This window comes from Rhododendron vialii, chromosome 4a (genome assembly GCF_030253575.1).
Source record: "Rhododendron vialii isolate Sample 1 chromosome 4a, ASM3025357v1".
NCBI classification, from domain to species: Eukaryota; Viridiplantae; Streptophyta; class Magnoliopsida; order Ericales; family Ericaceae; genus Rhododendron; species Rhododendron vialii.
In genome coordinates this window covers 26,258,769-26,285,977 of record NC_080560.1, presented here as the reverse complement: position 1 = coordinate 26,285,977, position 27,209 = coordinate 26,258,769, and the positions used below count along the sequence as shown (strand labels likewise).

The 27,209-nt window shown below is 39.5% G+C and overlaps 1 protein-coding gene and 1 long non-coding RNA gene across 3 annotated transcripts; one reads left to right on the top strand and one right to left on the bottom strand.

Moving 5' to 3' along the window:
* Positions 1-878: 878 nt before the first annotated feature.
* Positions 879-2,905, bottom strand: LOC131322509 (uncharacterized). Its single transcript, XR_009198863.1, has 3 exons — positions 2,708-2,905; positions 1,563-1,625; positions 879-1,062 (listed from the first exon to the last, which is right to left on the bottom strand). It is a non-coding gene; the product is annotated as an uncharacterized LOC131322509 (long non-coding RNA).
* Positions 2,906-5,560: 2,655 nt separating this feature from the next.
* LOC131322494 (uncharacterized protein At5g41620) lies at positions 5,561-20,785 on the top strand. 2 transcript variants are annotated; one of them, XM_058353834.1, is made up of 3 exons: positions 5,564-6,282; positions 12,901-13,017; positions 19,106-20,785. In XM_058353834.1, the coding sequence occupies exons 1-3, from the start codon at positions 5,818-5,820 to the stop codon at positions 20,507-20,509; spliced, it is 1,986 nt and encodes a 661-aa protein (XP_058209817.1). In that variant the 5' UTR covers positions 5,564-5,817; the 3' UTR covers positions 20,510-20,785. The 2 variants fall into 2 exon arrangements, with proteins under 2 accessions (XP_058209819.1, XP_058209817.1); XM_058353836.1 differs by lacking the exon at positions 12,901-13,017 and having other exon boundaries at positions 5,561-6,282.
* The last annotated feature ends 6,424 nt before the right edge of the window (positions 20,786-27,209 follow it).

The following is a 27,209-nucleotide window of genomic DNA, read 5'->3' as shown; positions in this document are numbered from 1 at the left end:
ATTGATCCCCGAACCGATATTCTTCCCCACACCAGACTAAATGATTAATAGAAAATCAAAACACTATGATTAATGTACAAAAGCATGAAATAAACCAAACCATAGGCCCCTGGGCCTCACCACCTTGATCCCTCAGTTGCTTGATTGCTTTGGATTGGGGGTGATTGAATGATTTGCTTCTCAAAACCCTAGGGTTAGGGTTTGTACTTCGGGGGTTTGATTGTCGGATTGCAGCTGCCTTCGGAAGGTTATGGCTTTTGTAGAGGGAGTATGAGAGAGTATTTCTGCAAAATATCATAGCTTTAGAGGGTTATTGTTGTCTTTAATTTCGGAACCAAAGGCCGCTTTATATAGGCACGGGGTGACTTACTCCAACCAACCATGATGCGCGAATTATTAAGAAGTATATACGCACAAGATCTCTTTTCATAATCTCCTTTCATAGCCCGAACGCATCAGAATTTGGCTGCTAGGGTTTTGGGAACCGATCAAATGATTGACAGAAAATTCCAGAATTTGGAAAAATGATGATCTGGCGGCCGAGCTACAGATTTGGTGGCCGAGGAATGGATATTGAGGCCGAGGAATGGACCTGGCGGGCAAGTAATGAATCTCTCAGGGAGATTTTCAAGCAACATGTTTCACAGGTGAAAGAATGATGTTGAGGTCATGAGATCAATGTTACGGCCGACAGATGGATTCTCCTAGGATTCTATATTTCTGTCTGAAAGGCTATTTGGCTCTAAATTGGGTTCTCTAAGTGGCTAAAAGCACTTCACCAAAAGTCCATGGGTTTACAAGAAGTCAATCGGGATGGTCCCCATGGTGGGACTTGAAATAATCGTTAGGCCAAATTGAGGTGTCTACAGATCCACTAATGAAAGACTTAATTTTGAAAACCTCATGTCGAATAAGTAATCCAATTCACAACAACTATTTCAATCTACTTACAGCTTTTCCCAAGGTAAACCTGTGTGATGCATTCAGAAGTAATTGTGGCTTGGTACCGATTTTTGCAAGCCAAAAGTGGCAAATTCATAGCTTGAATTCTGCGTTCGAAAACTGGTAAAGCACATGATAACATTTCCATATACGAAATCAGCCATAGAGACCAAATCTAATCCAAATGTGAAAGTCAAATTCAAGTGACACAACCAAGAACCAAAATTTATAGACTAAAAGAACTCCTAAAATAAATCAGTAAGCAAGTAAGCAACTGACACAACTATTAAGTTTGGATTTGCCTGAACGTGAATTCAACAATTTAAAAAACTCATGATTTCTTTCACCTTCTACAACTGATGTACCATAACTGCTCACTCAGTAAAAGCACATGATAACATTTCCATATATGAAATCAGCCATATAGCCCAAATCTAATCCAAATGTGAAAGTCAAATACAAGTGCAACAACCAAGAACCAAAATTGATAGATTAAAAAAACTCCCAAAATAAATCAATAAGCAAGTAAACAACCAAGAACCAAAATGGATAGACTAAATCTCAATGTCAGCCAACTTGGAGTGATAACTTTAGGGGAAAAAAGAATGGTTTTTACGTACCTCGAGTTCATAAGATTTTGGTAGAAATTGGCTTCAAGTGAGGGGCCAAAGCTGCCGAAGATTCTAGAAAATTATTACATAAAAAAATTAACAAAAGCATACGACTGTTGTAGTTGGCACATTTGGTAGGGAGTTATTGCCGAGTAGATAAAGTAAGGACGGGATACGAGAGATCACGGGTTAAGACACCATGAGCGGTGGTCGGCGATAACGAACAAATGGCATGAGGAGTCATTGGTATAACTGACTATTCGGCAGATAGTCACATACCGTTACATTGGTCCAAATAGCTAAACAAAGACCAATGATATATGTGTAGTTGCCGGCCAGGGCGGTCTGTTCGGCTACGAGAGAGCCGAACAGGGAAAGAGTTCTAATCGAGAATAGGAGCAGAGGGAATACTCTGGAAGATTCCAGAGTAGTCATGTCCCATAAGGGATAAGATCCCGAAAATGAAGGATCTGGAAAAGATATCTAACAGAAATGGGATGTTCGGCCAGTTATGAAAAAGAGTCCTAAAAAGACTAAGGTAATGAATTGATAAGGGAAACGAGAATCCTTGATATCTTGGGTTTTCTATACGAGATGGGAGTCTTAGGGCAACACAGATACTTGGACAGCAAGCATCTATGAATCTATAAATATAAGGTAAACCTAGAGGCAAAAGGTACGCAGTTTATTACGAATCAATCTCATTCCTACTGATAATTAGGGTTTTTCTAGTACGTGATACTAACTTTGGCATCGGAGGGCCTTTGCCACGAGAGGCAAAGGTGCACTCATCCTTTGTCTGTTTTGCAGATCAAAGGTTCCGACGACGAATTAGGGTTCCGGTGAAAAGGCACGAACAAGTCGTTGCAATCCAAGGTGATCTGAAGCATCAATTGTTTTCATCCCCCTACACATTTTATCAAACACTTAGAAGACAATTGAAGTACAAGCTCAAAAATGCCCAAAAACTTATCGTAAAATAAGGACACACATCCAAGCTCACCAAACTGTGAGGCTAATTAACACGTTAAGATACTCATACCTACGACAACATGAATCAAGTATGTAATCGTTGTTCTTTCGGTCTATGCCATGGGAATGTTCAAACCCTAGACCCGTAGTTTTTTTAGTGAAAGATGTGAAGAGCTACAAACATTTTGGGGTGAAGAACTACATACCATCGATTCGAACCCTAAGAGTCTTGAACGATGGTGGTTCTAGTGGTGACTCGTCAGGCTGGTCGGTGGTGTTAGTGGTGTCCAATTGGGATCGCCAGAGAGGAGCAACTGGGATTCGATTTCTGAGGGCTTGTGGTGGTGTGGTGGGTCGGAGGGAGAAAGGTATGCGGTGGGTCTGTGGTGGTGGGTCTCTAAGAGAGAGATTCGAACCCTGAGAGCCTCGAACGATGGTGGTTCTAGTGGTGACTCGTCGCGTTGGTTGGTGGTGTTAATGGTGTCCAATCGGGATTGCCAAAGAGGAGCAACTGGGATTCGATTTCTGAGGGCTTACAGTGGTGTGGTGGGTCGGAGGGAGAAAGGTATGCGGTGGGTCTGTAAGAGAGAGTCAAGAGAGAGATGAGATAGAGTCGAGAGAGAGGAAAAAAAATTGAATGCAACGTGATTAATGGTGGGGCTAGGGTTTCCAACAAAATACCGTTTATGTTAACCCTTGGATGGATCAAGTATCTACCAAAACTCCAATGTAGAATGAATGGTGGAGATTTATGTAGGGGATACATTTGGATCGTTGGTTATATTTTGGATTAAAAAAGACAGGACTGGCTGTGATAATGGCTTAGATTACACGATGGAGAGAGAGTATCACATTAATCGTTATATGGATTGTTGCTTACTTGGTTACAAAGAAGATTGAATATTGGTAACATAAGCTAAATGTTTTCTTAATTGTTATATCTGTGATCTGTGATTTTCTGGATGTGTGATTTTTTTTGCATTGCTTTGAAGCATATTTTTAGCAAACAATTACATGCATTTTTTACCACATTCAGTTTAGTGATAAACTATGATGCATGAATTGGAAGACAAACATAATGGGTGACTCGGATAGATATAGGGGCACTACAGTTCTAAGAAAAGGGGGACACAGACGTGGCTAGGTACATGAAAATCTTGTACTCCATTTTCTAGTTATGCAAACCTGTATTTAGTCAGACTCCTACAGAGTGCATTATTGGTTGATTGTACAGGCTTATATACATACGCAATTGTACATATTACTTTCCATTACTGCTGGAGTTAAAAATATGGAAAAAACCCTGTGCTGGTGTAACATGAAAAAATAGCTTTTCGTTATTAGTTCCCACTGGATAACCATCTACGTCTTTAGCATGGCCATGACCTCTTTTGCTAATCCACCAATTGTTAGTTCTGCTTTTGGATTAAAAATGCAAAGATTATTAGACCTCATGTCCTATTAAACATTAGACCGTGATTTGTCAGTTATTTTTAAAGTTAAACTGTTCACGGTCGTTCATTTTTTGTGTGTAAAAACTCAACTTTTAAAATATCTATCGATATCCGGACAAGCTGATTTTTTGTATAGATATATTATTTTACGGATCCTACAAGATGCACGGTTCGAATTTTCAAAAAAAATGCATGAAGGAGCCCCACATAGGGCTGTCCGAACAGCCCCTTGTCCAGATCAACCAGACAGAACTTATTCTCCTACTAAACTACTGGTAAATGGAGAAATTATTCGTTGCCCTTGGGGCAACACGTCACTTTTGACAGCTGTTGCCTTCTACCAATCAAAATTTGCCTTGTGGGTAAAGTGGCCAGTTACCACTGGCATACATTTTCTCTCTCCACTGAAATTCTGAAACACAGCATTCTCTCTCTAAAAATAGGCGCCTACATCCAAAGTTGTTCTCTTAAAATAAGCCACTTGACTTATTTTTTTGTTTTTATTCAAATATTTTCGCATTTGTTAGTTTATCGTTAATTTTTTGGGGATTATTGCTTCGTCATGACGAGATGAATCTAAAAGGTAAAAAATTACGATTGAAACCTAATTTTTTTGAATAAAAACAAAATATAAGCCAATTTTTTCGTCATTATTAAAAAAAATTGAATTTCGATTATAATTTTTTACTTTTTAGATTCCTTTGGTCATGACGAAACAATAATCTCCAAAAAATTAACGAAAAACTAACAAATTAAAAAAAATTTGAATAAGGACAAAAAATAAGCCACTTGACTTATCTAGCAAAACCAACCCAAGTTTTCTGAATCAAAAGAAATTGCCTAATTTTTTAGTAATTTTTTAATTTTCCGATTTTCATTTGACGAGACAAATCAATAATTCAAAAAAATTAGGCGCAAAGTTAAAGAACGCAAACAAAATCTGAATAAGAATAAAATAAAATAAAAAAGCCCAAAATTTTAGCTCAAGTGGTTTATTTTTTGTCCTTATTCAATTTTTTTTAATTTGTTCGTTTTTCGTTAATTTTTTGGAGATTATTGCTTCGTCATGACCAAAGGAATCTAAAAAGTAAAAAATTATGATCGAAATTTAATTTTTTTTGAATAAAGATGAAAAAATTGGCTTATATTTTGTCTTTATTCAAAAAAATTAGGTTTCAATCGTAATTTTTTACCTTTTAAATTTCTCTCGTCATGACGAAGCAATAATTCCCAAAAAATTAACGATAAACTAACAAATGCAAAAATATTTGAATAAAAATAAAAAAATAAGTCAAGTGGCTTACTTCAAGAGAACAACTTTGGATGTAGGCGCCTATTTTTAGAAAAAGAATGCTGTATTCAGAATTTCAATGAAGAGAGAAAATGTACGTCAGTGTTAACTGGCCACTTTACCCACAAGATAAATTTTGATTGGTAGAAGGCAATAACTGTCAAAAGTGACGCGTTGCCCCACCCAAGGGCAACGAATAATTTCTCTGGTAAATGTGACCGTGTTTGTGACCTTTGAGTTTTTGACTAAAGTAAAGAGTAATGGCAAGACGAAAGAATAGGAGTCCTTCCAAGTAGGAGTTCAAACCCAGAAATCAAAAAGTCAACCGCACCAATCACCTCCAGCCACGTATCAGCCGAGATGCTTCATCTTTTCCTTTTGTTCCCCCGTCGAGCGTCTCCTCGTGTACTGATTACATCACTCCTCCAGCTATGAAAAGCATATACAGCAGATACAGATTCGTTCGAACCCAGAGTAGATCACAACAACATTGCTCATTGTCATTCTTATTGGAGTACTCTCAAACCTCTCTAGTCTAGATATTAATATGCCTAGGCAGAACCGGCTGGTGGACGGGTTGATACCCGGGTCGTGCAAGATCCGGAAGAGGGGTTGCTCGCCGACGTCTTCGACGACGTCGTCTGTTCTCCAGAACTACAAGTTCAAGCGGGCCATCTTGGCGAGTACGGGTCAGAGATCGAGATCCGGCACGCCGGTCCCGAGTTGGAGAAATGCTTCGGCGCCGGAGGAGGCGGCGCCGTCGCGGAGCGGGGGCGGGAGGGCTGCCGTGTCCGCGAGGAAGCTGGCGGCGACACTGTGGGAGATGAACGAGGTTCCGTCGCCCAAGGTTGGAGAGAGATTGGAGGAAGAGGAGGAGAACACGAGGGAGAACGTGAAGAAGAAGAGTGAGATGATGAGGGTTAGAGAGAGAGTGGGGGCCAGGTCGACACATTCCGGTTCGGGTTCGCTTCCTCCGCATTTGTCTGATCCCTCTCACAGTCCTGTTTCTGAGGTGGGTTAACATTTCTTGTAACTCCGTTCACTTGTCAAGAAATTAGTGCAGGAAAATTTTAATCCCGAGAAAATTGAGGTGAAGATGCGCTCATTTGATACTATTAAGGGGAAGTTGAAGAGTCGTAGTTTAATTATGTAGAAACTAGTGTAGAAGCAATATTCGTGCAAAATCTTGCTTGTTTTGTTGGGCAAGTTTTGTGGGAAAGCTAATTGGGAAAGTTTGAGACGTCAGTTTCACAATTTTCCTACTAAGAGAACACGTTAAAAATGCAGGGAAGTTAAACGCACATTTTTCCTACTAACTGAACACTTTAAAAATGCTAAAAATGCAGGAAAGTTAAATGCTACCGCGCTTTCCTTTTATTTCCTTTCACTGCAGCTAAATGGGGCCTGTAAGGGGAAAAAAATCTGCTTAGTAGTGTTTTAACGCCTCTTGAGATCAACACACTTGCCTTCTCGCCGAAACCCTAGTTCTGCAAAACAAGACACCGTAATCGCACCTTTGCCGCTCATTAGCAAAGGCCCTCCAATTCCAAAGTATTTCGTTCTCACAAAATCCTAATTTACAGTAGGTAAAATAATGAATGACCATGTACCTTACTTCGTGGGTGTTACCTCTTATTTATAGATATAGACTTACTTGCTCCCCAAGTAGACTTGCTGCCCAAGGATTCCTTCCACGTTAGGAATCCTTCCCCATATGGAATTCCCTCCCTATAATCATGAGATACTTTCCTATCAAGTAGGATCCTTATTCTATGACCTCTAGAACATTATACCGCCACTCCATGCCACTTTAGGCGGTTCACCTAGGGTTTATCTTCTGTATGTTATGGTGCACGCTAACCACTGTGCACCTACATCACGTGTTAGGCTAACTCATTGAACATCACTTGTTCGGCCATACCAATGAGCACCTTTATGTGGTACAGTCGACCATAGCACGTATTCGGCGTCACTGCCTAGCAACCTCGCACGTCTCTTATACGCTATGGAGCATACTAACCACTGTGCACATGCATCATCTGTTCGGCAACACGCCTAGCAACCTCAGGTGTTGCGTATGTGTTCGGCAGTATCTCCTAGCACCCTAACATGGTGCCGCCTACCAGCGCACCTGTTAGGCATCATTGCCTTGCACGCTCACGTGGTCTTGCCTACTAGTGCACCTGTTAGGCATCATTGCCTATCAGGCTCACATGGTACCGCCTACCAGCGGACCTGTTAGGCATCATCGCCTAGCACATTCACATGGTGCTGCCTGCCAATGTACCTGTTAGGCATCATTGCCTAACACCCTTACATGGTGCCGCCTACCAGGGCACTTGTTAGACCATACCGTGCACCCTCACGTAGTGCTCCTATGTGGTCATGTGTTATGCACGTGCTCAGGTTGTGTTCCCTCTGTTCGGGAAAATCCCTCTTCAATTGCTCCCCAACTTTATCCGTCATTGTTGTTCGGAATTGATGGAATAAAGCTACTCGTTATTCTGCTTGGCCTCTGTGGTGCTCGGCCTCCCATTTTGCAACTTGATAACCGGGTCCTCGTCTTGGTCGGAAGAGTGTTTGGGTGTCGTGATCGAACTTTAGTCTTACCCTTTGTACTTTTGCACTTTGTGGTAGTTTAGACTTCTTTATTTCCATTTGGTATTTCGCCCTGCGCGGCGCTTAAATTTCATTTTTTAATTAGCCCTTCATGGCATCTAACTTTATTCTGCGCATCTCTCATGGCATTGTTTGGTACCTTTGCTCGGGCTGCCCGTATGGCAAACTGCGTATATGCGCACTGGCTTATGCATTCTGTCGGGCTTTCAATGCCTTAGAAGTTTCTTACCGCTATATTTTGCTCAAAGTCCATTCATGCTTAGCAACAAGTCCCTTCACCTAAATCTGCTCGTCCCTTTTGCCAGGCATATTTGTGGCTGACTTCTTTCACACTTGTCCACTACTTTAATATAAGTTTTAGCAGAAAATTAGCTAGTTTCTCAGCATTGTCCGTTGCCGTAGCCTAAGCAGACTTTTTAGTAGCACTCATTGCTATAGCCTAAGTTTATTCATACTTAGCCAAATCGTCAAGCATTATTCATTGCTATGGCTTATGTGTATTCATACTTAGCCAAACCTCAGCATCATTCGTTCCTATCGAACTAAATGTATTCGTACTTAGCCAAATCTTAGCATCCTTCGTTGCTATCGGGCAAAGTGTATTCATAACTCAACCAAATTATGAGTTTGATCGTACTCAATCGGATTTTGGCATTGTTCATTGCCATGGCCTAAGTTTATTCACACTTAGCCAAATTCTGAGTTTAATAGTACTCAATCAGATTTTGGCATTGTTCATTGCCATGGCTTAAGTTTATTCACACTTAGCCAAATTCTGAGTTTGATTGTACTCAATCGAATTTCGGCATTGTTTATTTCCATGGCCTAAGTTTATTCACACTTTGCCAAATTCAGAGTTTGATCGTACTCAATTGGATTTTGGCATTGTTCCTTGCCATGGCCTAAGTTTATTCACACTTGGCCAAATTCAGAGTTTGATCGTACTCAATTGGATTTTGGCATTCTTCCTTGCCATGGCCTAAGTTTATTCACACTTAGCCAAATTCGGAGTTTGATCATACTCAATCGGATTTCGGCATTGTTCATAGCCATGGCTGAAGTTTATTTACACTTAGCCAAATTCAGAGTTTGATCGTACTCGATCGATTTTCTTATGAATACTCTCTGCTCCTCAGCATGGAGGCAAAGTGTCCTTGGGTTCATACTCAGCTAGTTCTTGCTAGGAACCAAACATATTCAATAAACATGGTGGAAATAATTTCTTTCAAGCAAAACAGAATCATAATTCTACCAAAGCAACTCGTAGCTAAGAGAAACATTGAACACTAAATCTTACTAAGTAATTCCACTACTTAACTTTCTCATTAAAAGTTTCCCAATACTTTTCGCGTACTCTCTTATCGTTTCGCCCTCCTTCTGTTTCATTGAGGCCAACATCTGAAAAGTCTTTGGAGCCGTTCAGCTCGCCAACAATCATGCAGTAAACTCTTCGGAGATCTGCTTCCAGCTCTATGGAATTGGGAGCCAACTTATAGAACCAGGCCAGAGCTACTTGCCCCAAACTCGAGGGAAACATTTGTTAAAACAGTGCATCATCACCTGCAAGCATGAACACGGTCTGCTGATAGTGCTGGATGTGAGAAACGAGATCTGTGCTTGTCTCGTTGAGCATGATCGTTCCATGCTTCACCCTGCTCGAGGTAGCCAGGGCTTCATCGTTGCCCTAACTTTCCACCAGAGTTGTTCTTCTGTTGGGGGGCATCCCTACTTCGAGAGGGATGATTGCCTCACTCCTGTATACCGATGAGTACAATGTTTCACTGGTTGACCTTGGCGTATTTCCGTACTCCTAAAAGACAGTTGACTGCTCGTCTGGCCACTTGCCCTTCTTCTTCTCAAGCCTTTTCTTTATCTTCAAGACTTTGACAATGCGCAGTTCAGCAAGCAAAACGTCATACTTAGTTACATTGTTTGAGGTATTAAAACTATGCTAAACAGCTTGTTCCAACACCAGATCGAGAGCATATCACCATTCCTGCTCCTGAACTGAACCGTATACTTTTCACTCCTCTGGATCCTGCTCGATGGGCTTCTCACTGCTTCGTAATCTCCCACTCGTGGGGTTATTACAAGAGCATGGTTGTGCAGCAACTACACACTTTCTCAGTTTTTGTCTGTAAAGGTGCTCGACCAGAATTCTCCTATTCAAGCACTACCAGAATTCTCCGCCTTTCGTAGGTCTTTCTTTAAGTCTTCGATTTCTCGCTCTCATTTCTTCATATGCTTGTATCTCTTCGAGACCTTTTGTAGTCCCAAGTACCTTGTGATCGCCTAACAAACTCAGATCGATCTTCATGATCGCCTAACAGACTCAATTTGGTCTTCATGATCGCCTAACAGACTCAGATCAGTCTTCATGATCGCCTAACTAACTTAGATCATTTCGAGAGTCGCCTAGCAGATTCGGACTGCTTTGCGCGATCGCCTAATAGATTTGGACAGCTCTGGGCGATCGCCTAGCAGATTTCGACTGCTCCTCAAGATTGCCTAGCATATGGCGATTGCTCTATGTGATCACCTAGAAGATTCAGACTGCTCTGTGTGGTCGCCTAGCAAATTCGAACTGCTCTGCGTGGTCGCCTAGCAGATTCAGATTGCTCTACGCGATCGCCTAATAGATTTGAACTGCTCCTCGAGATCGCCTAGCATATTCTGATTGCTCTATGTGACTGCCTAACATATTCAGATTGCTCGATGCGATTGCCTAGGAGATTTAGACTGCTCTGCGTAATTGCCTACCAGATTTAGACTGCTCTGCGCGCTCACCTAGCAGCTTCAGACTCCTCGAGATCGCCTACGATCAGACCAAATCCCCACTTTCGATCTGGGGATCTTAATTTGCTCCCCCAATCCTTGGAGCATACATCGTCAACGGACTTGCTCTTAGCCCCACTCTGTGCACCAGGTGGAGAGGGAGTTGTCTCCTTTTCCCTATTGGATCATCCTCCATTTGTGGAGTCTTTGTGCTTCCAAAAAACATTGTTGATCTCATAGAACTACTTCGTTTCCCACAGATGGGCCAATTGTAAGGGGAAAAAATCCACTCAGTAGTGTTTTAACGCCTCTTGAGATTAACACACATGCCTTCTCGCTGGAACCCTAGTTCTGCAAAACAAGACACTGTGAGCGCAACTTTGCCTCTCGTCGGCAAAGGCCCTCCAATGCCAAAGTCAGTATTTTGTACTCACAAAACTCTAATTCATAGTAGGTAAAATAACGAATGACCATGTACCTTTCTTCTTGGGTGTTACCTCTTATTTATAGCTATAGACTTACTTGCTCCCCAAGTAGACTTGCTGCCCAAGGATTGCTTCCACATTAGGAATCATTCCCCCATATGGAATTCCCTCCCACATGATAACTCAATCTCAATCCCTCATGGGATACTTTCCTATCATCTAGGATCCTTATTCTATGACCTTTTAGAACATTATACCGCCACACCACTTTAGGCAGTTCATCTAGGGTTTACCTTCTGTGCGTTATGGTGAACGCTAACCACTGTGCACCCACATCACGTGTTAGGCTAACTCATTGAACAACATCACTTGTTCGGCCATACCAACGGGCACCTTTATGTGGTACTCCCGACCAGAGCACGTATTCGGCATCACTGCCTAGTAACCTCTCGTGTCTCTCTGATAAAAAAAAACCTCATGTGTCTCTTATACACTATGGAGCATACTAACCACTGTGCACATGCATCATCTGTTAGGCAACATGCCTAGCAACCTCAAGTGTATGCCTAGCAACCTCAGGTGTTGCGTACGTGTTCAACATTATCTCTTAGCACCCTAACGTGGTACCGCCTGGCAGTGCACTTATTAGGCATCATTGCCTAGCACGCTCACTTGGTCTCGCTTACCACCTGTTAGGCATCATCGCCTAGCACGCTCACATGGTACCGCCTACCAGCACACCTGTTAGGCATCATTGCCTAGCAAGCTCACATGGTGCCGCCTACTAGTGCACCTATTAGGCATCATTGCCTAGCATCCTCCTCACATGGTGCCGCCTACCAGGGCACTTGTTAGGCTGTACCGTGCACCCTCACTTAGAGCTCCTATGCAGTCATGTGTTATGCACGTGCTCGGGTTGTGTTTCCTCTGTCCTCTTCAAGGCCTGTGAGTTTTTAGTGGTTGTTTGCGGCTGTTTGGTAGGTGAGAAAACGATCGGAAATAAAAAAAGGGAAAACGAGCACTCTCAAAGTTTATGTTTGGCTGCTGCAATAAATATTTTCGTATATTTTTTTGTCTGTTGTTTACAATTGGAAGTATAAGTGGGCTATGAGGACTTGGATATTTTGGGCCTGATTCTGGTGCATAATTGTTTTGACTTCAATTTGATGTCATTTGGTTGGTTTGATGTGCTTCTTAAAGGAGCAATGGTTCACCTTAAAATCAACATACTCCCTCCGTCCCACTTTAAATGTTCCCTACAGGAATCCGTGCAATTTCAAATCCCAAAAAAACATATTTCTACATATTATTTTCTTTAATTTCTGACACCAAATTAAAGAGCTCATTGAGTACTTTAATTTGGTGCAAGAATAAAAAAATATAGGTAGAAATAAAATTTTTTTTGGGCTTGAAAATGCATGGATCCCCATATGGGACATTTAAAGTGGGACGGAGGGAGCAAGTTTTATCTCGTATTTTTCAATGGCTGGAAATTCTGAAATTACTAATTGAAGCTTCATGTATTGCTAATTGAGAAGTTTTCTTGGAATATGGTTCCAAATTGGTTACCTAGGGTATGCAGTTAAAAAATTTCTTTTGTAGTATAATTATTCGTATCCATTTTCTCTACAAATTACAGGAAACACAGAAGTAAACTTCTTAAAGTGGAATGGAGTCTAGCATTATTGCAAATTTTCTATTGCTTGTGCTTTGAAGTTGGATTATGTTGTTTTCTATTTTCCCTTTTGATTGTATCTGTTACCAAATTTCTGGTTTCCCTTCTAATTTTTTGATTCTTTTGGACGTTGCAGAGGATGGATCGTACAGGTAGTCGCCATAGGAGGACTTCATCAATATCTCATAGGATCAGGCTTGCAGACAAGAATGTTGGCCTTTTGGATTCACTTAGCAGTGCTAGTTTAATGGAGGTTACACCTAAATATTTCCATTCTCTGACACAAACTTCTTAATCCTTTTGGTCCTTTGGATTCATTTTTTTCAGTCCTTCACACAATCTCTCACTTCTGGTTGACTAGTAATTATTTTACACTGCCAACATACTTCTTTTTAGGGCGTTTTACAAGGATTGTTTTAGACAGAGCTGTGTGTTACCAAGGAACACCATTACTCCAGTGAAAAGTTGCAAGTATAAACTTAGTTTTATTTGTATAATGGGAGTTGCATGTTGAATTTAGGAGAACGAAATATTGAGAGAATATTTTTGTATTTCTTGAATGAATTCTTTACAAAGATACGAAGGTCTTTATATACAAAGAAACTAAACTAGGAAGGAAGTTAAACTAGGAAAGAATAAATATACAATATTCCTATACTACAATCAAGGATCTTCAATCAATCAATTAGGCAACCGGATTTTTCTCTAACACTCCCCCTCAAGCTGGAGAGTGAATATCATGAAGTCCCAACTGGCCACTTAGATATTGAAATTGTTCCTTTCCTAAAGGTTTGGTGAAGATGTCTGCAAGTTGAGATCTTGACTGAACATAGGATGGTGCAATTACCTTGGCTTGTAATTTTTCCCGAACAATGTAGCAGTCAATCTCTATATGTTTCGCGCGTTCTGGATTTTTGGCAATGCGGAGAGCTGCCTAGATGTCACAAAATAAGGATCCTGGCTGGCTTTGTGGAACTTTGAGATCTTCCGAAATGTGCTGTGTCCATGTAATTTCCAAACATGTTGCAGCCATGGCTTGATATTCGGCTTCAGCAGAAGAACGAGCTCCATTGGTTTGCTTCTTTCACTTCCAAGAAATTAAATTTTTTTCCAAAAATACATAGAATCCTGTAATCAAATGTCGAGTTGTCTCACAACCTGCCCATTCTGAATCACAATAAGCCTAACGTAGGATCATTGAAAGAATGAAAGAATAATCCTTGACCAGGATTCCCTTTGATGAAACATAAAACTCTTAGAACGGCTTCCCAATGTGGTTTCCGAGGGTTCTGCATGAATTGACGTAGGATTTGCATAGAGTATACTAAGTCTGGCCGTGTTACTGTTAGGTAAATCAATTGCCCAACCAATCTTCAAATTTTTGTTGGATCATATAACGGATCGCCATCATCGAGATTCAGTTTGAAATATGATTCCATTGGGAAAGAATTAGGACGGGATCCTAATAAACCGACATCGTTTAGAATATCCAATGCATGTTTCCGTTGGGAAATGAAAATTTTGGACCAGGAGACTTGAATGGCAAGAAAATATTTGAGTCAGCCTTTGATTGAGTGAAACCTGCCTTTTCGAATAGCACAAGAAAATTTGGCAAACCAATTACGGGAAGCTTGGTTTAGACCATATAATGACTTATTGAGCCGACATACCATATTCTCCCCCTGTCGGCGAAGGCCAGAAGGAATGTCCATGTAAACAACCTCATCAAGATCGCCTTGCAGAAAGGCATTATGAACATCCATTTGATGGAGGATCCAATTGCGAAAAGTAGCCACCACTAAGAGAGCGCACAATGGTCAGTGTGGCAGTGGGAGAGAAAGTCTCTATATAATCAACTCCTTTAATTTGAGTGAGCCTTTAGCTACGAGGCGGGCCTTGTGACGTTCAATAGACCTGTCTGAATTGTATTTGATCTTGTAGACTCATTTGCAGCCAATGAGTTTATGACCAGCAGGTAGAGGAACAAGAGAGCAAGTGTTATTGTGAGTAAGAGCATAAAGTTCAGCTTGCATAGCATCCCTCCATTTTGAGTCAAGAATTGCTTGATCATAGTTAGTAGGCTCACGGAGACCAGAGATAGAAGCAAGAAAAGAATAATGGGCAGGAGAAATACGTGAATAAGAGAGAATTAGAAAAAGGGTGCCTTGTACCTTGGGTTGGACATGATGACGGAATGGATGATTGTGGGGAAGCAGTATGGGCAAAGTGCATTTGATAGTCGGCATGCCACGCAAGTCGGGCGCGAGGTCGGCTGGAGTGACGAGGAGCATTGGGTGGTGTGGAAGTAGTAGCGGAAGGTAGTGGGTCTAGTAGTGTTATCGGTTGAGTGATTGGTAGTGGAGTGTTGGTAGACTGATCGGGTGATGAATCGGTTGAGTTTGGTGGAGTAAGTGGGGCAGTTGAATCGGTTGGTGTATCGTGTGGGGGGGGGGGGGGGGGGGGGTGGTTGGGTTAGTAGAATTTGGTAAAGGTGTGGTGTAGTTGAGGTCGTGTGGTGTAGTTGAGGTCGGGTGCAGGTGTAGGACCGGGGTGTGAAATCAAGAGAAGATGTCCCTTTATAGGGAAAAATATGCTCATGAAAACAGACATCCCGACTAACAAAAATTTTGTGGGAATCTAAATCCAACAATTTGTAACCCTTTTGGCCTGTTGGATAGCCCAAAAAAATGCGACGCCTTAGCACGAGAAGCAAATTTAGAAACAGGTTTGACAACAGTAGCATAACATAAACTTCCAAAAACACTAAGGTGGTCATAAGTGGGTGGATGACCATACAAGCGCTCAAAAGGTGTAATGTAAGAAAGGAGTTGAGTAGGCAATCGATTGATTAAATAAACGGCTGTGGTAACACTCACCCCAAAAACGAATTGGTATATGAGATTGGAAAAGGAGAGCATGAGCAACTCGCAATATATGACCATGCTTACGTTTGACAACTCCATTTTGTTGTGGAGTGGAGACGCAAGAGGTTTGAAATTCAACACCTTGAGTTATAAAAATTGATTGTAGAGAAAGAAGTTCACTACCATTGTCACTCCGAAAGATTTTAATGTGTGCGTTAAATTGGTTGTGAACAAAGGTAAAAAATGATTTAAGTAAGGAAGAAGCATCAGATTTATGAGACATGAAATAACCATGTATAGCGAGTAAAGTCATCCACAATGGCTAAAAAATAACGAGCATCAAAATGGGTTTGATGTCTATGTGAACCCCAAATATCACAATGGATTAATTGAAAAGGTAGAAGAAATAGAACTTGTCTAATTGGCCAAAGGACAAACATTACAATTTTTTTCAAAAGGAACAGAAACAGAAGAATTGGAGTTAAAGGTGAGGTGTAGACATGCAGGTGATGGGTGGCCAAGGCGATGGTGCCAGGTAGCATTAGGATGGGTATTATGGCAAGCAGTTGGCAAGGTGTGATCAGGTGACATGTAATAGAGGTTGCCACTTTGCTTACCCCAGCCAATCATCTTCCCCATAGCCAAGTCCTGCAAAACACATAAATTCGAACATAAAATCACACAACAGTTTAAGGATTGGGTAACAGTATTGGCAGACAAAAGATTTAATAGAGGAAGGCACATGGAGAACATCTTTTAAAACATCTTTGTTGAAGGGGAGTGTGCCAGTAGAGTTAATGGGTACGGTGGGTAACTAACACAAGGTGTGTGGGGCGGATGTGAGTGAACGAATAAAAAAGAATCAAAAGCACTATGGTCCGTGGCACCACTATCTAAAATCCAGCAATTTGAGGGGATAGAATTAACAGTAGGATTATTACACAAACCTGCGACATTTGCATAAACATCATTATTACCTTAGATAATTGTGGCGCATTTGCCATTGCAGTGGTCAATTGTTGATACTGCTCAGCAGAAAGCCCTGAGGGAGGCGGAGTGGCACCGTTGGGAGATGCGGCATGTACAGCAGCAGGATTGGAGCGGGCATCATGTTGCTGATTTTGGTTTTCCCTGAAAGGTTGCTTTTTGGTTTAAAATTGGGATCATGCCGTGGGTGCCCAAGGGGAAATCTATACAACTTATAGCAGTTTTTAATGGTATGTGTATCGTTTTTGCAATATTTGCAAAATAATCCTTCAGTATTGGAGTTGGAAGGTGAAAAAGACGAGTTAGCTGCAACTGAGAAATTTTTCGTGAGCAAATTGTTCCCAATTTCTCGCTATATCTTGTCCTGGGTCACCATATTGAGCTTCCCGAATATCGGGTACCGGCTTTAGAAGTAGTATTTGGCCTCGAATGGGATTGTAAGTATCGTTGAGCCCCATGAGAAATTGCATGAGACGATCCTCGTTATGATGTGATGCCTCTTACTTCCTTCACTGCATTGACAACAATCGCACGTGGAAAGAGGGCGGTAAGAATCTAACTCATCCCAAAATCCACGCAACTTCATGTAGTAGTTTGCTATTGACATAGTTCCCTGAACATGTGAACCAATGGAACTTTTGATTTGAAATATTCGGGGCAGATTACCTTGAGCGAAGTGGGCTTGAAAATCCTCCCAAACGTGTTGGGCTGTGGGACCAAAAATCACACTTGGAACTAGATCCGGTGAAACTGAATGAGAAAACCATGAAATCAACATATGGTTGGCTCTTTCCCATAGGTCAAACTCATCTGGATCAACAAAGCCTAATTTGTTCTTAATGGAAAGAGCAATTTCAACGAATTTGCTCCGTGTTGCCCAATTTTCGCCATCCAGTAGTTGTGAGCAAAGCTTGGTGGCGGAACTATTTGAGTGATGGAAATAATAACGGCTTGACGGGTCAAGCCATAGTTTGAGACTAGAAGAAGCACTGTCATCTCCCATGATAGGTTGATAGAGAGAATGAAAGGCTTCAGAAAAATCAAAACTTGTATCCAGTTTTGACGGAGAAAAATAACCATGGTGGGGAAAAAAAATGCTAGGTATAGAACCCTAGCTCTGATACCATGTTGAATTTAGGAGAACGAAATATTGAGAGAATATTTCTGTATTTCTTGAATGAATTATTTACAAAGATACGAAGCCCTTTATATACAAAGAAACTAAACTAGGAAGGAAGTTAAACTAGGAAAGAATAAATATACAATATTCCTATACTACAATCAAGTATCTTCAATCAATCAATCAATTAGGCAACCGGATTTTCCTCTAACATTGCATTGTAATAAAACGTCTTTGCATGTTAATGGTGTTAGCGTTGTTAGTGGGACTTAAGTCAAGTAGAGGGTGCTTATGTTGAACTAGTGGAAGAGTGCTTGATAAATAATGTTGGTTGAGAATATGCGTGTAGTGCATGTCAATTAGGAATTTTCCTAATTAGTTACGTTTTGTTATCCTATATGACATGTAAACATGCAATCTAGAATTTTGAAGTTTGAGTAATATGGGAAATGGAAGATCTAATAGAAGCTGATTCGAGGAAATGGAATTCTTTCCTGTTAGTGAAAATATCTGCTGCTTTTGTGCCAACCCTCGTTAGAAGAACTCTGGGGAAGGCAGGAACTTCCGGATTTACTGATTTAGGAGTTTTTCCTGCACCGATCTGACTTATTTAGAAAGCTAGAATGGAGAGGGAACACCCGGTGAACCCGTGATTGGTATTGGCACAACCTGAAGAGGGGTAGGGGAGACAAGGTTACACACTGGGTAGCGCAGCGCATCTGTTTCGGGTATAGACGCGACGAGGGGTGCTAACCCGGCCACCCAACCCAGCAGGTCAGGGGTGGGCCGGCCATAGGTTCCAAGTCTTCTTCTACACTTGGCTTCTTTCCAAATTTGTGAGGATGTGCAATATATAAGCACTTGCCTCCAATCAAAATGCAATATTATTAACTTGAAATTGTAGTGTGAGTGAGGTTTCGGCAAAGATAAATGTGGAAGAACTTGGTCATTATGCTCCTCAAAATGTGGATATGTGCTTAAATAATCTGAACTATAATATAGTACTTGGTTTCATTGGATTTTTACTCGAAAAAAGTCGAATCAACTTGACTCAAAAAGTTTAAAGTTTTCACGTTTCTTAATTGTCTGTCTTTAACAACAAAGAACATTCTTGTAATTATGTTATTTATAACAGCCTACCCTTACTCTCTTATGTACCACAATTTAGTGTGTGCCTGTGCACCTGCCCCTGTTTATTACCAATACCTATTTTGAGCTTAATGTTAAGAATTTTGAATTGAAGTCTATTTTTCTTTTCAAACCATTGGAAAATGTGAACCATTTATGTTACAACAGGTAGGTCGTTTCTGAAGAGTGAAGAGTTATACACTGTGGCAATAACTGTATTTCTCGTGTCAATTATAATGCAGATTGAGACTAGATCCCGAGGTCAGACTCCTAGCGGGTCCATGGTTGGAGATATGCCACGTTTGAAGGATATTAGTAATGCTTTGACAACATCTAAAGAGCTACTGAAAATAATCAACCGTGTCTGGTCTCGTGATGATCAGCCTTCATCAAGCTTGTCCCTAATCTCTGCCTTACATGCGGAGCTTGAGAGGGCTCGCTTGTTGGTCAATCAACTGATCCAAGAACAGCGTCTCGAAGAAAATGAAATCAATTGTCTTGTCAAGTGTTTCGCTGAAGAGAAAGTGGCATGGAAAAACAAGGAGAAACAAGTGGTGGAAGCAGCTATTGAATCGGTCGCGGGTGAACTTGAGGTTGAAAGGAAGCTGAGGCGGCGATTTGAGAGTTTGAATAAAAAACTGGGAAATGAATTAGCAGAGACAAAATCATCACTTTTGAAGGCAGTGAATGAACTTGAGAGTGAGAAGAGAGCAAGAGGAATAATGGAACAAATCTGTGATGATATAGCTAGAGATATTGGTGATGACAAAGATGAAGTCCAGAAAATGAAGAGAGAGTCTGTAAGAATCAATGAAGAGGTTGAGAATGATAGGGAGACACTTCATATTGCCGATAAATTAAAGGAAGAGAGAGCCCAAATGAAACTTTTGGAAGCTAAGAATAAATTTGAGGAGAAAAATACTATTGTTGACAAGTTAAGGAATCAACTTGAAGCCTTTATGAAAAGAGGTAAGCAAAAGGGATGCCTTTCTCCGATTCCAAGTCGTGGCAACGATGATAATAATGGTGACTATTTAAGGGGAACCCATTTTGTTACCCATGAGAGTGATATTAAAGAAGGGTATGGGGAAGTGGAGGATGGAGTTGGTTCTGAAGAAGAGTCTGACGTAAGTGATACTCGTTCTGTAGACTTGAACACGGCCAACAATTCCAAGACCTGCAAAGGGAAAAGTTCCTCAAACGGAAATCATTATTCTAGGAGAGTTTTGATTGATGATGAAACTGAAGGACAAATTTTAAGATCTGGGAGAGGATCGAGGATAAGCACTTTTCTTCAAAGGAGCATATCCGATGGAGTTGAAAGTATTCAGAACATAGGCATTGGCTTAGATCGGGAGAGGCTCTATGAGCTTGAGAAACAAGCTCAAAGGAGAAGTTGTGAGGATGATATTATGAGATACAAAACAGTAAAATGTCTTAGGGACCAAATATTGGCTAGTTCAAGGGTAGGACCTTTGAGAGAAGACTATGGTAGTCCAACTAGGCAATGGAGGCAGGCTTGGCCTTCACGTGATCCTTGCAATACAATCCAGGAGAAACCAACTACACTGCAGGGAAGTGGTTTGACCTCAAGGCTAGCAGAATCCAGAGGGGAAGGCCAGTCCGTAAGAAGATCAAAAAAGTGAGTTTTCCTTTCTATATTTAGTGTTTTCGTGGGTGTTGCTTAAATTTGCAGTTGTGGTTCTGTAACGCTGGGTATAGCTCTGAGTAATATCCCAGGTTGAGATGAGAATCAAAGGTTTAAATTTTTTGATGTTTGTTTCTTGCATGTATATCACCAAAAGCTGCTCTAGTTGAGCAAGAGATCTGTGACCATTATGTAAGATAGTTATCATGATTGGTGTGAAGTTTTTGCTGTTACAAAACTCTCATATGTATGCGAGAAAATACTCTTTCTGGTTTGTTTTTGCTCTACATTTTAGTGTTACATATCTGCATTTTTCCCTATAGCGGGTTTTCCTCTGGTTTTCCCTATAGTTACGCTCACTTGATTCAGTTTCACACTCGATAACTACCTTCCAGAGAGGTGCCATGGACACACGACACAATACCAATACTGAGAGCCATGGACACGCGACAGGTAGTGGACACATATTTCTACCCAAAAATGAGACACACAAATTTCTAAAAGGTAAGAGGACACAAGTCACACAACACAACACGTTAGATAAGACTTTGCACGTTTAAGAGGATTCCACCCAGGCTTCCCTTCAAAACTTTTCAATAACTCAGATTCCTACATTAAGGGATCAAAAGAGATACTCCCTCCCTCCCGCAAAGTTTGACACTTTTGGGAATTCCAACTTTTTTTTTTAAGAGAAAAAAATTGATGTACACTTGAAATGCAATCTTTCCAATGTTACCAGTGTACTTTCACAAGTACTTGAAGATTTCAAATTTTTTTCCCAAAATTATGTTTTGGCACTAAAAACTGTCAGCTTTTGCCTTCAATTGATGTACTTCAATTGATTACTCTGCACTCTGCAGAGATGTGGTGGCAAACTACGCACTGTGTAATGAAAAGCGTACTTTTCTCTACTTGAATTGATTACTGTCTAATGTGCAAAAGAAAAGGATAAAATGGGAAGTTAACCAAGATTTCCTATTGACTTTTCAAACTAGACAAATATTATGGGACAAGCAAAAGCACAGAAGTGCCCAACTTTTTGAGACGGAGGGAGTATTTATGTAGGAACCACAAAGCTAAAAATTTTCAAGGGGAGGAATCTTCTTAAACTGGGAATGTTACTATTGAGACGGCTGCCAATGAGATGAAGTCAACTTGGGCGGTGGATAGAAGGATGAAGAGATTGTCCACATGAAAAAAAAAAAGTCGGACACTTTTGATTTGAGTGTCAAACATGTGTTTGTTGTGTCCAAAGAGTATTCCTGTCGGACATTGGTACACAAACTCTGATGACTTTTTTGTGCCTCTCATTGCATGTGTCTAAGATCGGATCTCCTAGATCCCCTTAATTTAGGATATAGCTATGTTTGTCCGAAAAGTATGTAGTACATGGACAAGTTCTGGAATGCATAGTTTGTTATTTCAAAGATATAAGGACCATTTTAGAAGTTATAGGGAGGTTTCAATATTTGTTGAAAACCTTCAAAAACGTTGGTGTACTGATTCCTAGCTGGCTGTCATTCATTCATGTTGTTGTTTGAGTGGAATGGCTGTGCGTGTTATTGCAACATGGCGTCATTAACCAATAAGTAACCCAAATGGCCTGAGGCAACTATTTTGCTGGTTGTCTGGGAGACTCCTACATATCTGAGATTTCTAGTATTTTTGGATACCATGTAGGCTAGAGAAATTGTTGCATCCAGTACTTTAATGTTGTCTCCATGGCTTTGCAGAGTTATGTTAGCATTTTCATCTGACTTAAATCACATGCTTCCTTTTTTTCAGATTAGTGTTCCTGTGTAACAAGTTTTCTTATTCCAATTTGCCTCTTTATATCGCCGGACTTTGGTGTTCTAGTCTAGCTTATGCTTCACTTTTTGGTCCTACAAAGTTTCATCTGGGTTCATGTGTTGTAGTGTTTTGAATCCTCCATCTCACTTTCTGCGCTTTTAGAATTTTATCCCATGCAAGCCCTTTATTGCATCTCCCTTCCGCATAGGCCCTGGCGCGTGGACTCATGCTGATGTAGATATATATTATAACCTTTTGCATTACAAACTTTAAATGCAATATTTTTTATTCTATATATCCATTTTTTTTTGTAAAATTTATATTTTTAGAATCTACTTGACGAGGTTATCAAATAAGACCCATATTGGATATGAAATTATGTGTAGAAATATTTTATAGGCGTGAATTGTCTCTTATAGACGGTGTGAATTTCTGTATATGGGCGTGAATTGTGTATAATAGGGGGTGTAAATTTTCTGTTATTGGGGGTATGAATTGTTGTGTATGTTTTGCTTGTGAACTCTCTTAATGGGGGTGTGAATTGTTGTATATGAGTGAATTATTACGTATAATAGGGGACACAAATTTTATGTATAGAGATGTAAATTGTGTAGAATATGAGTTAAGACGGTGTGAATTATCTATTATAGGGGGTGTGAATTGTTTGTTATATGAGGTGTGAATTATCTGTTATCGGGGAGTGCGAATTGTTAAATTGTGTATAAGAGGGGGTGCGAATTGTCTACTATAGGTGGGTATGAATTGTTGTATATGGGTGTAAATTGTGTATAAGAGGAGCTGTGAATCTATCAATATACCATAGGAATCTAGTTGAAGCCAAAAGCCTCTCAACCCTTAATCCTAAATTACTAGAATTTTGAGTTTTTTTTTTTTTTTTTAAATGTGAGAGAAAAACGTAGGAGTGGAGAGAGAGAGAGAGAGAGAGAGAGAGAGAGAGAGAGAGAGAGTTCAATACACGAGAGAGAACGTGGGAAGGTGGAGGGGGATAGGAACAAAACCCAATTACTACATAAAGATGCACGACCAATTTTTCTGTAACTAAAATTATAAGATTTATAAAAAGGTTACCAAGTTTTTTTAAAGAATGCCAACTTTGACAAATTTATCATCAATGATCAATATAGATATATTTTCGTGCATCGAAGGGAACAATGTTAATCCATGCCCATTCGATTATTTTAGATAAGTTCCCCTCTCTCACACGTCTTTTTCCATATTCTATGTTATAAATTAACAAACAAATTTCCAATTCGAAAAAAAAGAGCCTCACAAGAAGCTACTTTCTTTTTAACTTTTATCAGTGAATTTTCATAGAAAAATAGTCCGCAGACTCTGCACCCCTTGATTGGTCTCTTCCTGTTAACTGGAGTCGTGCCTGTTCTAATTGTCACGTGATACTCCAAATTCATTTTTCATCACACATACGTCTTTCAGTGCATAGAATAAGACCAACTAGCGTGCATAGAACATGAGACCGAAAAAATATTAAATTATAGTATTTTTTATCACTAGCATTGTGCCCGTTGGATACACGGGGTCAAAAAAAATCAATGTTATTTTTTTATTCAGTACATTGAACGGGTACAAACGCTTAACTTTAACACAATTATGCCTGAACGGGCATTTTCCTAACTTAAGTTTATTAGCCCGTTCATTGTTCAATTAGCCCGTTCAATTATTGTGCATTGAACACAATTATTGTTCAATCATTTGTTGAACAGGCTAATTGATTTTTTCTAGCCAGTTTCATTGTTTATTCTATCGAACGGGCATTTTGACGCATAATAGATCTATGTCTTACCATGCATTGAATGTCGCATTTTTTTTTTTGTGCCCGTTCGATGCACAGAGCCGAAAAAACCAACGTGATTGTTTCATAAACTATAGCATGATTGCTACAAGTAATTGTGTTTAATGTTCACATGCTACCATTATATTTTTCATAAAGTAGCGTTCAACCCGTTCTATGCATGGGCAAAACTAACCTGTTCTAGCGTTTTGCCCGTTCGAACCTACTTTTATTAATTGTCCTGTGCATTGAACGGGCACAACGCTAGTTGTCTCTTATAGGGGTGTAAATTCAGCATTTGAGGGGTGTGAATTCTTTTCCTTTGGGGGGGTGTGAATTATCCAAATTGTCTAGACAAGGGTGTGAATTCTTCATTAAGAGATATAAAATAACTTTTTTTTACGTGTACATAATTTCATATTCAAAATGGATCTTGTTTGAAAAATGTTGTGGAGTAAATTTTAGATTTTTTTTTTCAAAATCAGATATGCACAACATTGTTGTAATTATTTAAAGTTTTAGCTATATATGAATTGAGCACCACAATCTAATTCGATCCACATAGGATAATTCCTAATGTTAGTGTGTGTATATTGGGAAAAAAAGGGCCTAGAAGGAAGTGTAGTGTTGTGGAGAGGGCTTGGATGGGTATAATGTTTTGTTACTTTTTGCATTACAAAGTTTAATATTCGATATCTATTATTATTATATATCAAAATTTTGAAATTTAGATTTTTAGAACATACTCAAGGAGATCAATCAAACAAGACCCATATTTTTTTTTGATATGCAAAACAAGACCCATATTGAATACAAAATTATGTGGAGGAAAAAAAAAATGGAGGGTGTGAATTGTTTGATATAGGAGAGTGTGAATTGTGCAAATATGGGCAGTGAATTGTATATAATAAAGGCAATGATAATGCCAAAACTATTTTTATTGGTGCTGAAACTCCAATGCATAAAAATTATGTATACTGCACATGATATAAGCTTTTTATGTACTAGAATTTTGGTACCAACAAAAACAGTTTTGACATTATCATTTCTCTATAATAATGGGTGTAAATTATCTGTTATAGGGGTGTGAGAATTGTGTATTTTTTAGGTATGAATTATCTGTTATAAGAGGTGTGAATTGTTTTATAGAGGTATGAATTGTGTGCAAAAGGAGTTTAAGGGGTGTGAATTCTCTTTCATAGGAGTGTAAATGGTTGTTTAAGGGTGAATTGTGTATAATAGAGGGTGTGAATTGTCTGTTATAGGGGGTGTGAGTTGTGTATAACAGGGGGTGTGAATTGTGTCATTAAGGGTGTGAATTGTACAAAAAGAGTTTTAAGAGATTTTAGGGGTGTGAATTATTTGTTAAAAGGGGTGTGAATTGTGTATAATAAGGGTGTGAATTATGCACAACATGAGTTTAAATGAGTGTGAATTGTCTGTTATAAGAGATGTGAATTCTGTATCACAGATGGTGTAAATTGCCTATTATAGGGAGTGTGAATTTTGCATTTTAGGATGTAAACTGTGTATCTTGGGGTGTGAGTTGTGTAGAGGAGGTGTGAACTCTGCATTTGAGGGTGTGAATTTTTTTATTTTGGAGGGTGTGAATTCCTAATTAAGGGGTATAAAATTACTTTTTTCTTATGTGTACATAATTTCATATTCAAAATGGACTTTGTTTGAAAGATCTCATCGAGTAGGTTTCAAAAATATTTTCTTAAATTGGATATGCACACCGATAGTTATACTCCTTTCGTCTCTTTTTAAGTGTTTACTATGTTTTTGCGTGTCATTTTCAATAGCTTATATTTCTCGACGTATATTATATTTTATGTTTTTAAAATTATTGTCTTATAAAAATAATTGAGATCTATAAAAAAGATTCATATTGCATATTTTAAAAAATATACATTGAGAGATATAAGAAATTAAAAATAGCTTGTAAAACCGTAGTGAACACTTAAAAAGGGTCGGAAGGAGTAATTGGTTAAAGTTTTAACTATATATGTTTTTTTTTTTTGAAACGGAACAATATATATCACTCAGAAAAGTGCGGACCTCCCATTTTCCAATCGAATTTTGATGATTCGAGCCGCTCAATATGATCAGAATGTGATTTTAAGAGTCCTTGCTAGAAATCAGCAAAAAAAAAAAGCCGGGAAGGGCTTCATTCGAGCAGTTTTCAATGAATGGTTCAAAAAAGTTGCTCGAATGGAGCCCTTCCGAGTCATTTTTTTGTCAATTTCGAGTACCATCAAAATCACGTTCTGAACACATTGAGCGGCTCGGATCATCGAAATTCGATCGGGAAAACGGACGTCCGCATTTTTAACACAATGCGGACACCCTTAGGTAAAGATTTTTGTGTGTGTGTGTGTGTATATATACAGTAGTTTTCAGGTCCACTCGGCCGGATTTTCTTATGGTTCGGATTTTTCATTTCCCGATCGATTTGTGATGATTTGAGCCGCTCAATGTGTTCAGAACGTGATTTTAAGGGTACTCGTGAGAAATCAGCAAAAAAAATGATCGGGAAGGGCTTGATCCGAGCAGTTTTTCCCGATCATTTTTTTACTCAACCGTTCAATAAAAAACTGTTCGGATCAAGCCCTTAGTTCAGTAAAAAACTGCTTGGATCAAGCTCTTCCGATATTTTTTTTGTTGATTTCTAGCGGGTACCCTTAAAATCATTTTTTGATTACATTGAGCGGCTTGGATCATCGAAAATCGATCAGGAAATGGGAGGTCTGGACGGTCCGAACCGTAAGGCGTCCGGACTTGAAAAAAACTATATATATATATATATATATATATATATATATATATATATATATATATATATATATATATATATATATATGAAAAACTGCACGGATCAAGCCTTTCTTGATATTTTTTTGCCCATTTTTCACAGGTACCCTTAAAATCACGTTTTAAACACATTGAACGGTTAGGATTATCAAAATTCGATTGGAAAACGAGATGTGTGGACTTGAATCAGACTGTATATATATACTAGGTACATCGTGACGTGCAAGGCATGTCCGTCCTGCACGTTGAATTGAATAGTGTCAAATATTTTTGAAAGCGTAGG